General features: G+C 39.4%; 1 protein-coding gene across 6 annotated transcripts in view; it reads left to right on the top strand.

Annotated features, from left to right (window-relative positions):
* Positions 1-12,798, top strand: part of STS (steroid sulfatase) — a 292,612-nt gene that overhangs the window by 170,405 nt on the left and 109,409 nt on the right. For all 6 annotated transcript variants that reach the window (XM_050777487.1, XM_050777490.1, XM_050777485.1 and 3 more), the window contains one exon: positions 6,315-6,436. In XM_050777487.1, coding sequence (XP_050633444.1) covers positions 6,315-6,436 — 122 coding nt within the window. The remainder of the gene's footprint in view (positions 1-6,314; positions 6,437-12,798) is intronic.

A 12,798-nucleotide genomic window follows, 5' to 3' on the forward strand; every position in this document is an offset into this window, starting at 1 on the left:
GTGGCACCATCTCAGCTCATTGCACCCTGCTACTCCCAAGCTCAAGCGATCCTCCCACCCCAGCCTCCTGAGTAGTTGGGACCACAAGCATGCGCCACCACGCCCAGTTAAGTTTTTGTATTTTTGATAGAGATGGGGTTTCACCATGTTGCCAAAGCTGGTCTTGAATTCTTGAGCTCAAGAAATCCTCCTGTGTCGACCTCCCAAAGTGCTGGGATTACAGGCTTGAGCCACTCACCTTGAGTCTGAGGCCAATAGGGGAATTGTAAGATCTCCTACTCCAGTCAAACTATTCTTTTTTTCCACTCTAGTGATGGAAAACATGGCAGCAGTGTCTTACAGAAAGTTTTTCCTGTATAAAGCCAAAAATCCCATTCTCTATTTCACCTCCTCATTGGCTGTAGTTCTTACCTTTGGAATAAAGCTTAATACTTCCTCGAGTAGCTAGAACAGAATGTTCAGTCAATCTCCTTTATTAAATTTGTCTCTCATGACCCATAATGTTAAAACCATCACTGCTCTTCACTTTTGTAATATCTTGGAATGGCTTTCTACCCAGTGGGGGAAAAGCAAGGTAAGGAAAAAGTTCAGAGGCAAAGAGGAAGATTCATAAAGGGAAATCTTACTGCTTCTACCTTCTAGCTGCTCTAGTCTGAGGCTGATGGAGGTCAATCTGTGTTTCTTATATGTGCTCAATGAAGAAGGTAAACAGCGTCCCTCTTAGAAGACCCAAGTATTTTGTGTGTGGGTTTCTGTCATCAATAGAACCAACTCTCAATACTGAAGGTTCCACTCTGTTTCTGATTCCTTTCATGAACCTTGGAGGGGCTTGTTGACCTCATTGTTTTGTTTTGTTTTGTTTTTTGAGACAGAGTCTTGCTCATTTGCCCAGGCTGGAGTGCAGTAGTGCAATCTCGGCTCACTGCGACCTCCACCTCTACCTCCCAGGGTCAAGTGATTCTCCTGCCTTAGCCTCTGGAGTAGCTGGGACTACAAGCATGCGCCACCATGCTTGGCTAATTTTTTACATTGTTAATAGAGAGGGGGTTTCACTGTGTTGGCCAGGCTGGTCTCAAACTCCTGACCTCAGGTGATCCACCTGCCTCAGCCTCTCAAAGTGCTGGGACTACAGGTGCGTACCACTACGCCCAGCTAATTTTTGTATTTTTAGTAGAGACAGGGTTTTACCATGTTGGCCAGGCTGGTCTTGAACTTCTGACCTCAGGTAATCCACCCACCTTGGCCTCCCAGAGTGCTGGGATTATAGGCATGAGCCACGGCACCTGGCCAGTTGACCTGGTTTTAAATCACATATGTTGCTTCTGTGTTGAGGTCCTAGCTTCTGGTACTAGTCCAGCTGTAAAATGTCTTCATCATCCTAGAGACAGCACAGGTTAGAAAACAGAAATGTGCTTCCAAGTGCCTCATGGGAATAGAATTATCACACAGTACCTTATTTAAAGCATATTGCCAACCAGGTCCAGTAATATTCTTATGTATTTGTCCAGAAGACTTTGAATATCTAAAGTAGTGTTTTCCCCCAGGGGTCACTTATCAATGCCTGGAGACATTTTTTATTGTCTTGGCTCAGGGTGCTACTGGCTCAGATGTGCCACCAAGCATCCTGCAATGCACAGCACAGTCCCCTACTATGATGAATTATCTTACCCATTATGTCAGTAGTGCTGACGTTGAGAAATCCTACCCTGAAATTTATTATTGCTCTTTATGGAAAATGTTGTTATAATGGAAAATCCCATCAAAACTTTTCAATAAAAGCATCTAGACAATACCCTCACATCTATATCCATCTATAAATGTGATACACAGATGTCTGCCTTTTAGAAAATAGCCTTAACTCCTTCCTGCTCAGAGTGGTGCAAATAAGCTTTCTCAGCTTCCTGCTAGAGAGATATTAAATTTGCACTTCTCAGGAGAAGAAACTCATTCAGAAGGTTGGACCCAAGCTGTTTGATGGGCACTTAACAAAGTGCCTTCGCTTCTTTCTGCATTTTGTCTGAAGAAGATAATTTCTGTTCAGCAGACCTCTATTCTTCAAGCACTGTCCTGTAATTCTCAGGAAGCATTTTGGATCTAGTGGGAGTCCTTCCTGGCCAATCAAAGCATGGTGGCAGATCAGAAGCCCTTGGATCCAAGGTTTCTACTTAAGCCAAAAGAAAGGTAGTCCGGAGGAACACAGGAAAGATTTTTGTTGTTGTTGTTGTTTTGTTTTTGTTTTGCAGCATCTTAACACTGCAGTGAGAATAGTTCTCTAAGTCAACCCTATGATGTGCTTACGTGAGGTTTCTCTCTGGCAGTGAATTTTTCTTTCATATGCATGTTAGTGATTCATTTTCATTCAGTGGCATGACTTATCAGAAGAACTTTCAGTGTCCATCACCCTGGGCATATTCAGAAAAATTATTTCCCTCCAGGTCTCCAAATAAGCTGATTTTGGAAATAAATGGAGGACAACCTTTTGTGTTACAAAAGGCAGCAACAGGGGCTTACAAAAAAGAAGAATCTAATACCTAAGTGTTTTAATTCATTAACGTGAAAATTGTTTCTTTGAGTCTCATCTTTGCAAGCAGATACAATATTGCCATAGTATGAGTATGACCATGCCCCTTCCTAACATGGTATTAACATCAGTAATAGAGAATGGCAACAAGCCATAGTTGGTTACACCTTTTGGAAAACTCAACATTTTAACCATAGTCCCTTCAGCTGGGACGCAAGGAAACAGAGTGCTGGCAACCTCAAGAATCAAATGTTAGAGGTGAAATATTTAGAGCTTCTGGTCCATAATTAAAATAAAAATTGACTTCATTTTTTAAAGTTTCAAAAACAAATTAATGCTTTAATGCTCAACACACTTTTGTCTAATGGAGACAAGGAATGGATTTAGCTGACTTCTCCCAGTAACTTATAGCTGAGCCACTAGAGAAGACCTTTTCAATAGAGTAAAACAGATGAAAAAGTCAGTGAGCTATATCAGGTTCACATCAGTTTTGCAAAATTAAAGGTGACTCTCTTCATGGGAAGAATCCCAAGTTTGTGTGTGTAACCACTTATACTAATCTTGCTTTCTGTTCAAATATGGCAGAGGGCTTAATGTTTACAAATGGAAACATATTTTTCTAAATTGTGAAAATAACTTTCTGAATACTTAAGATTCCCTTTAGTTTATTACAGATATATGTACTTTCTCCTAAAAATGTTTCCTTAACTATGATTGTCTACATTGAAATTGTTGTCATTTGTATATCAAATAAGCTGCTCACCAACATTGTGCCCCAAATAAGCTTCTCTATTAGTATCTAAGACCTTACCTTCTGTATCACCCCAAATCTTTTCTTTCTCTTATGATCCTTCAGTCCTTCCAGAGTTGGCTAGGCAATGGGCGGGTGGGAAGGACATTCCATGTGGAGGGATGAGGATGTTGAAAGCCTCAGAGCTGAAAGAGAGCACAGCACATTCTTGGAGGAATGACATCAATAGGGTTCAGGGAAGGTTTCTAGAACATGCCCTTTTTAATTATGTAAAAATTGTCTGTATGGTATTTAACTTGATCTGAAATTTTGACGCAAGGATGCCTTGCTAACAACCTGTTAATAGCGCTCCCATCATTGTCAGTCAGGAACTCAAGGAGAATAACTTCACCTTCCAAATGAAAAACACTCCCAAACACTCCCTTTTCCACCAAGAGCCATGAGGGCACTAGGACAGAAAACACATCCAGTTTTTTTAGCATTGGCTGTTATGCAAACATGCTACAAAAACTTGAATTAGTTTGCAAGAAAAAGCCCGTTAGACTGTTTCCAGAGAAAACAGCAATGCTTTGGGTCACTTTGAAAGTGGGTTGGCCCATCTCCCCCAGAACATGACACTCTAAAAGCATTTTTGTACTAGCAGCATTAATGGAAATGTGCTGTTCTCTGGGTTATTGCCATGGTTAACTGCGAATCCCACAAGTGGTTTAAAACAATCCCAAATATTTCAATAGCTTAGACACCACTTAAAAGTTGAGCTCAACAGAGTCACTTTCCATTTTTCATGGCAGAAATGAGGCTTCCTTTGACAGGCCATATTTCTGCAGCACTGTTAAATGGTGGCTTTCCATAGCAGCATGATTTATGGCCTGCCTCTAGGAAGGACCATGTTAGGTGTAGGATATTTAAAAAAAAAAAAAAAGTCTGTCTCCACATTGGAAGAAAAATAAGTTTGCAGAATGAACTTTGTGCCCCTCCTTTAAAAAAAAATCTCAAATTTTTCATTTTTAAGTAAGAAAAAAGAATTATGAGACTTGGAGTCTTATTTTGTTTTAGTTAAATCCCCCTTTCCTGTAATCGTGATCAATTTCAGTTATCAAATACTGATCTTGGCCAAGACCAGAGGAGAGCTTGAAGCCAGAAGTTCAAGGCCAGTCTGGGCAACATAGCAAGACTTCATCTCTAAAAAAAAAAAAAAAAAAAAAAAAAAAAAAAATGAAAAATAGCTGAGCATGGTGACATGTACCTGTAGTCCCATGTACTTGGGAGGATGAGGCAGGAGGATCGCTTGAACCAGGAGGTCAAGGCTGCAATGAGCTATGGTTGCTCCACCGCACCATAGCTGGATGTCAGAGCAAGACCTTGTCTCTAAAAAAAAAAAAATTTTTGAAAAATACTGATCTTAAGACAGCAATTCCATCTCTCATGTTCTTATATCACATGTTGAATTTTGTTGGCAAATGAAAAAAAAAAAAAAAAGCCAAATTCAAAAAGTAAAAGTCTAGTTTGTGTCCCAGAAATTGGGGATTCCATCTTGCTTTTGGGAAGTCATTGAAAGACATTCTCCCCACTTGGGGAAGGATGGAAATCCTCTGTCCCTTGTCTCTCTCTTTCAGATCACTTTTCACCATTGGGGGCTTTTCCTGGTCTAATTCCCATGCCTGCCCACTTCCCCTCTTACTTCTTCCTTCCTTTCAACTTTATTTGGGATCTCATAAAGGCCTGAGTCTTTCTTGAAAGGAATTTGAAAAGAACCAAGCAAGATGACTGCCATTTCAGGATGGAAACAGTATTTCAGGGCACACGCTGCGTCTCAATAGAACTCTCTCTATCATGTTTCTTTCTCTTCCCATCGTGGTTCACGGGAACATTGGTTTGGGAAGTGAGCCAAGCCAGTCTTTTGTTCTTATTTTTACTTATGATAATAGAATATTTTCAGTCTACAGACTTCTGCAGAGAGCGTGATTAATAACAAGGGTTGAGGCCAAAGAAGTGCTAACAACAAGGCTATAATTACATTATGGGTTTTTAGTGACAACAAAATAAACCATGGGAGAAAGCTCAAGGGACATAGGACCTCTAAAACACACTTACCCAAGTTATACAGCCACGTCAAACTTCTAGTTTCTAAACGCCTTGTAACAAGAGATGACAGGAATGTAGTGTTTTTAATCAGAGAAAGAAAATCCTCAAGTTAAACACTCAGCCTTTCAAAATAATTCTCTGCCTCTCATTTTGATGGCAATGGCCTAATGGTATCATGGTTTCAATTTCTCATGTAGCTGTTAATTTATGTTTAATATAAAACACAATTTTATACTTTATTCCTTTCTTCAAACTATAAGCAATCTTATTTTGCTCATCACCAGCTGCATATGTCTTATTGTTTGCAATCTGGAAAGTTCCCCTTCTTGGCCTAGTTAGATCCCAGTAGTAGAGGAGATATATTTTCATTTGGGAATAATCTGTTCCCTGGTTATTTAATGGTATCATTATTATTATATATGAATTAATTCATTTTAATGAGAAATTTGCATTCATTTCAGTCTACGAATCCAAGTTGCCTCATGCAATATAGTATCTTTTTATTTTAATCCAAATTGCCAGGTGCCCGTCTTTTCAGCAGACCTGTATTTCATGAATAAAGCTTTCCCTTTGGTAAGGCAATAGACAGAAAATTGTGTTTTGCAGAAGCAATAGGAAGAATAAGGGTGCGAATGCCAGATCAGCTGGATATCAGTCCCATCAATTCTTACTCTGAACAAGGTCGCATGACCTTGGGCAAATTACTTAACCTTTCTGTGCCTCTGTTTTCTCATCTATGCAATGGGGATGACCGTAGTTCCAGCTTATGGTGCTCTTTGCAGATGGAATGCACGGACAGAGCTGGGATCAATGTGTTGTTGCACAGGGCACCCAGGTGGGGTCAGTCTTCTTTGTATTCATTATGACTGGAGCTCCCTCATGCTCTTGTTGGTTCAGAAGGACATTTGAGAACACAGGACTGATTCACCACTTGATGCCTGGCTGTTTATCCCACAGGATCATTGATGGACGTGATCTGATGCCCCTGCTTGAAGGAAAAAGCCAACACTCCGATCATGAGTTTCTCTTCCATTACTGCAACGCCTACTTAAATGCTGTGCGCTGGCACCCTCAGAACAGTGAGTAAACAGACCTTTCCACGCTTTTCATGCTCCGTGCAACCTATGCCATGGGAATAGTTAAAACTAAAGGGCAAAAAGGTGGCTCTGCTCAATGGAGGCCAACAGGTGCCTCAATGTGTGCCCATGCTTTGCTTTGTCCTCTTTTCCCTCCTCCTCCTCTCTTCTCCTTCTGGTGACATAGTTGTCCAGGTAGAAGGACATCAGAAGGCTATGTCATTCACCTACCTGAACACCACCCACAGCTTCTCTATCCCAGCAGAGGAAGCTCCCTGTTCTCAACAGGGCGCTGTGGCTGGTCCTTTATTGCATGCACAGCTTCCCAGCTTCATTCCTGGTACTCCTCTCACACTGAGGACAGCAAGCCCTGTGCTCTGTGCATTGCTTTGCTTACACTTGCAGGCTCTTCTCCTGGAAGGATGTCTTGCCTCATCCGTCTTGGAGGGTACTGCTCAATGCCCCCCAGATCCTGCTGAAATGCCACCTCCTCTGCATGTCCTCAAAGCATTCCCCTCACTCTTCTAGCATGGCACTAAAGGCTAGAGAAGGAATGAATAGCATTTAAATGTTTACCTGACTTATTTTCCCAGGCTAAAGATAATGGATCGTGACTCACTGAATCTGTATTTTGTATATCATGCGTATTTGCTACATTTAGATATTTAAAGCAAAGATAAAATGTTCTTCAGTACTATCCCATTTCCTGACCTGGGAGTTCTTTTAATTGTGCAATCGAACAGGATCTCTTGTGGGTTTTCTAATACTTGTTTTATAGTGGCATTTCCAATTAGCATACAGGAACAAATGGTTTATAATCTTAGGTGTGGTTATTGATTTCAAATCTTTCTTTCATATTTTTGAAACTTAGAATTACAGTAATATTCCTATCACTAAGATACCTGGCAGTCAATGGAAAGTGATGAGCAATTTATAAAACTATTGTATGTACTAGAGGTACCTGTTGAGGTTGGACTTTCAGTTCCTTCTTCGGAGGTAAAACAAAATTCCTCTTTTCTCTAAGGGGCTTTGGAGCTCTGCTTCTAGAATCTAGGACTGCCCCGCTACCCCGCCCCGAAGGAGGGGTGTGTAATAACCTCCTAGCTGCTAACTTCTTCTTAAACTTAGGGTGATTCCATTCCATTTTCCAACAAATCTTTGTCTCTTCCCCACTCACCTAGCCAATTTACCCAAGACTTATCATTTAAAGAGCAGCCTCCTTTTATTTTTACAACTTTTCCATGAAATTACAACCCTTCTATTAGCCACAGAAATCACAACAGGTTTATGCTTCAGAGTTTCTCCTTTAAGTCTGGGCAGTTTCCTCATGATATGTTCTAGAAGACAAAGAACAGCAGAAACATGGGCTTGCGATTTTACTTCTGGAAGCGTTTTATTCACATATCTCATCCATGTGGCTACAATTCCTAGTTTCCATAAGAATACTGCTTCTTTTTTAGATCAGTTTATAGCATCGACTTCTGAGCTTTGTAATAAATGAGGACTCTTAATTTCTTTTTATATGGAGCCGGCAAGGAATGTGAAGACAAAGTTTCTGTGACTACTGCGTGTTCGAATAAGTCTGTATCATGTCCTGAACCTTGCAAAATTGTATTTTAATAGAGCCAAATCCCCAGTTAGAGAAGCCGGAAGGAACATATTGGATCAGAGGCTGGAGGAACACATTATGTGGAGGAGTAAAGAGAAGGGGGACAGGAAGAGACAGAAAATAGGAGTGAGAAAAACAAGACCCAGTTTCTGATAGGCAACTGGCCGCGGGATAAAATTTACTTCTTAGACTCTGAATGCAATTCCTTCAACTCTTCTGCCTTGAACTGGTAACAAAAAAAGGAGAAATCACAGTATTTGAAGGCTAGAATCATTTATCGAGATAAAGGACCTCAGGAAAACATGATGTTTATGGATCATTTATGATTTATTTTTTCAGATGCTATCTGAAACTCAGCAACCATATTTGCTGTCTTGGCTTTTGTGTATGGCTTCATGTTTAGTCATTTTGTATTTTATCTATTCATTTTTTTCTAGAAATATGTATTGAGCACCTACTGTGTGGAACATATCGTCTTAGCGCTGGCATCTGTCAGTGAGCAAAACAGACAAAGTTCCCTGCTGAAGAGTAGCTTACATTTTAGAGCATGAGGCACTGCTACCTGTGCCATGTGCTGGGAATACAGGGATGTGTAAGGAAAACGTGACTCTCATCCATATGGAGCTTTCTGTCACCTGGGGAAGACAGATCTTAAACTAGTACTAGTTGAGTGAGTCTGCATAGGTCATCTCAGATAGACTTTGGTAGGAGCTTGTCAATAATCACTAGACTGTGGAACATATTCCATGAATCTTACATTCATGGATAAGAGGGCTGTCGCCTGACCTCAGAATACTTTATTAGAAAAAAAAAAAAATGTAGTATTAGGGTTTAGTAGCAGGCAGTGGTATGCTGGAATCAGCTCCTGATCGTTCAGGAATCTTGCCAGTTGGTTGTTAAACCATTGTCTGTCTTCATTTGGCTGTGTTGTGGGTGTTTACACCATGGCAATTGGCAAACACAACAAATACAGGTTGCCTTTCTCCCTCGGAACCCTAGATTAACAACAGTTTGTTGGTACCAGTAGAACTGACTGCAGATGTTTTTAAGATGCAGTTACCATTTGTCTTCATTACTTAGAGGATTAAATGTTATAATTCCAAACTCATGAAATACTGATTTTCCAAAAACTTATAGCTAGGATTTCATTTCCACCCTTTTAAAACATGAATCTCTTTTAAAATTTATATATAATGTCTTTGCTATAATTTAGTTGTCTTAGCAAATTGAATGACATAATTTAATTATGATCTGATATCATTATTCCTATTACATTTTACGAGGACTCATGAAAGCATGATTATAACATGGATAACTTTTCTTGCACTAAAATAAGAATTCTGAGTTAAAATTTACCATTCAATGGGTATGAAAAATTTTGGCTTTACCGTTTGACATATGAATTAATGTTATTAAAAATTCAACACAATGACAACTTGATTTTATGGATGGAATGGATCTTAGAGGGTAGGTGGATACTTGGCTCCAGGATTTTTAAGCTGATGACTGTAGTCTGTGAGATAAATACTCACATTAATGGAGAGTCCCCAAACCAGCTGGTCATACCAAAATCCATGGGATAGCTGTAGATATATTCTAGAATGCAGTGCAATATAGTACATAATTAATAGCTTAAACTGTTTTTGTACAGACAAATATGTAATCTTAGCATCATGTAGAAAAAAAAAGTCACATATATTTGAAATGTCACACTTTAGTCAGGAAAAGGGATCTCCATGAAGCTATAAAAATTACTTAGGGAAACAGGGCACCGATACCATTCTTTCCCTAGGAGAAGGATATAGACATCCTCACGTTGAACTAGCAGAGCCTCATAAATCCTGCTCCATTTTCTATTCAAGTTTTTTGGAAACTTTTTTCCAACAACAAAAAAATAAAAATAAAAAAAGCTTTATATTTTAAAAAATGACAATACTAGGAACATTTGAATGATTATCTTCTAGCTATTGTGAAATATACAATCAATTAATGTTAACTGGTGATGGATATTCCAATTTCCCTGATTTGATTATATGAGTGTTTCAAATGATCACGGGTACCCTGAAAATACGTACATCAAATATGCATCAATAAAAAGTAAATAAATAAAATTACAGCGAATAGCAATAGGGTAATGGAATTCATTCCAAAGGAATGTGTTCCTTTCCAGCTTTCTGAAAGATACCTTCATTTCTTTTTTTTTTTTTTTTTTTTTTTTTTTTTTAATTTATTTATTATTATTATACTTTAAGTTGTAGGGTACATGTGCATAACGTGCAGGTTTGTTACATATGTATACTTGTGCCTTGTTGCTGTGCTGCACCCATCAACTCGTCATTTACATCAGGTATAACTCCCAATGCAATCCCTCCCCCCTCCCCCTCCCCCTCCCCCTTCCCCCCCCCCCATGATAGGCCCCGGTGTGTGATGTTCCCCTTCCTGAGTCCGAGTGATCTCATTGTTCAGTTCCCACCTATGAGTGAGAACATGCGGTGTTTGGTTTTCTGTTCTTGTGATAGTTTGCTAAGAATGATGGTTTCCAGCTGCATCCATGTCCCTACAAAGGACACAAACTCATCCTTTTTGATGGCTGCATAGTATTCCATGGTGTATATGTGCCACATTTTCTTAATCCAATCTGTCACTGATGGACATTTGGGTTGATTCCAAGTCTTTGCTATTGTGAATAGTGCCGCAATAAACATACGTGTGCATGTGTCTTTATAGCAGCATAATTTATAATCCTTTGGGTATATACCCAGTAATGGGATGGCTGGGTCATATGGTACATCTAGTTCTAGATCCTTGAGGAATCGCCATACTGTTTTCCATAATGGTTGAACTAGTTTACAATCCCACCAACAGTGTAAAAGTGTTCCTATTTCTCCACATCCTCTCCAGCACCTGTTGTTTCCTGACTTTTTAATGATCGCCATTCTAACTGGTGTGAGATGGTATCTCATTGTGGTTTTGATTTGCATTTCTCTGATGGCCAGTGATGATGAGCATTTTTTCATGTGTCTGTTGGCTGTATGAATGTCCTCTTTTGAGAAATGTCTGTTCATATCCTTTGCCCACTTTTTGATGGGGTTGTTTGTTTTTTTTTCTTGTAAATTTGTTTGAGTTCTTTGTAGGTTCTGGATATTAGCCCTTTGTCAGATGAGTAGATTGCAAAAATTTTCTCCCATTCTGTAGGTTGCCTGTTCACTCTGATGGTAGTTTCTTTTGCTGTGCAGAAGCTCTTTAGTTTAATGAGATCCCATTTGTCAATTTTGGCTTTTGCTGCCGTTGCTTTTGGTGTTTTAGACATGAAGTCTTTGCCAATGCCTATGTCCTGAATGGTACTACCTAGGTTTTCCTCTAGGATTTTTATGGTATTAGGTCTAACATTTAAGTCTCTAATCCATCTTGAATTAATTTTCGTATAAGGAGTAAGGAAAGGATCCAGTTTCAGCTTTCTACTTATGGCTAGCCAATTTTCCCAGCACCATTTATTAAATAGGGAATCCTTTCCCCATTTCTTGTTTCTCTCAGGTTTGTCAAAGATCAGATGGCTGTAGATGTGTGGTATTATTTCTGAGGACTCTGTTCTGTTCCATTGGTCTATATCTCTGTTTTGGTACCAGTACCATGCTGTTTTGGTTACTGTAGCTTTGTAGTATAGTTTGAAGTCAGGTAGCGTGATGCCTCCAGCTTTGTTCTTTTGACTTAGGATTGTCTTGGAGATGCGGGCTCTTTTTTGGTTCCATATGAACTTTAAAGCAGTTTTTTCCAATTCCGTGAAGAAACTCATTGGTAGCTTGATGGGGATGGCATTGAATCTATAAATAACCTTGGGCAGTATGGCCATTTTCACGATATTGATTCTTCCTATCCATGAGCATGGTATGTTCTTCCATTTGTTTGTGTCCTCTTTGATTTCACTGAGCAGTGGTTTGTAGTTCTCCTTGAAGAGGTCCTTTACATCCCTTGTAAGTTGGATTCCTAGGTATTTTATTCTCTTTGAAGCAATTGTGAATGGAAGTTCATTCCTGATTTGGCTCTCTGTTTGTCTGTTACTGGTGTATAAGAATGCTTGTGATTTTTGCACATTAATTTTGTATCCTGAGACTTTGCTGAAATTGCTTATCAGCTTAAGGAGATTTTGGGCTGAGACAATGGGGTTTTCTAAATATACAATCATGTCATCTGCAAACAGGGACAATTTGACTTCTTCTTTTCCTAACTGAATACCCTTGATTTCTTTCTCTTGCCTAATTGCCCTAGCCAGAACTTCCAACACTATGTTGAATAGGAGTGGTGAGAGAGGGCATCCCTGTCTTGTGCCAGTTTTCAAAGGGAATTTTTCCAGTTTTTGCCCATTCAGTATGATATTGGCTGTGGGTTTGTCATAGATAGCTCTTATTATTTTGAGGTACGTTCCATCAATACCGAATTTATTGAGCGTTTTTAGCATGAAGGGCTGTTCAATTTTGTCAAAAGCCTTTTCTGCATCTATTGAGATAATCATGTGGTTCTTGTCTTTGGTTCTGTTTATATGCTGGATTATGTTTATTGATTTGCGAATGTTGAACCAGCCTTGCATCCCAGGGATGAAGCCCACTTGATCATGGTGGATAAGCTTTTTGATGTGTTGCTGAACCCGGTTTGCCAGTATTTTATTGAGGATTTTTGCATCGATGTTCATCAGGGATATTGGTCTAAAATTCTCTTTTTTTGTTGTGTCTCTGCCAGGCTTTGGTATCAGAATGATGTT

The sequence above is a fragment of the Macaca thibetana genome, chromosome X, assembly GCF_024542745.1.
Source record: "Macaca thibetana thibetana isolate TM-01 chromosome X, ASM2454274v1, whole genome shotgun sequence".
NCBI classification, from domain to species: domain Eukaryota; kingdom Metazoa; phylum Chordata; class Mammalia; order Primates; family Cercopithecidae; genus Macaca; species Macaca thibetana.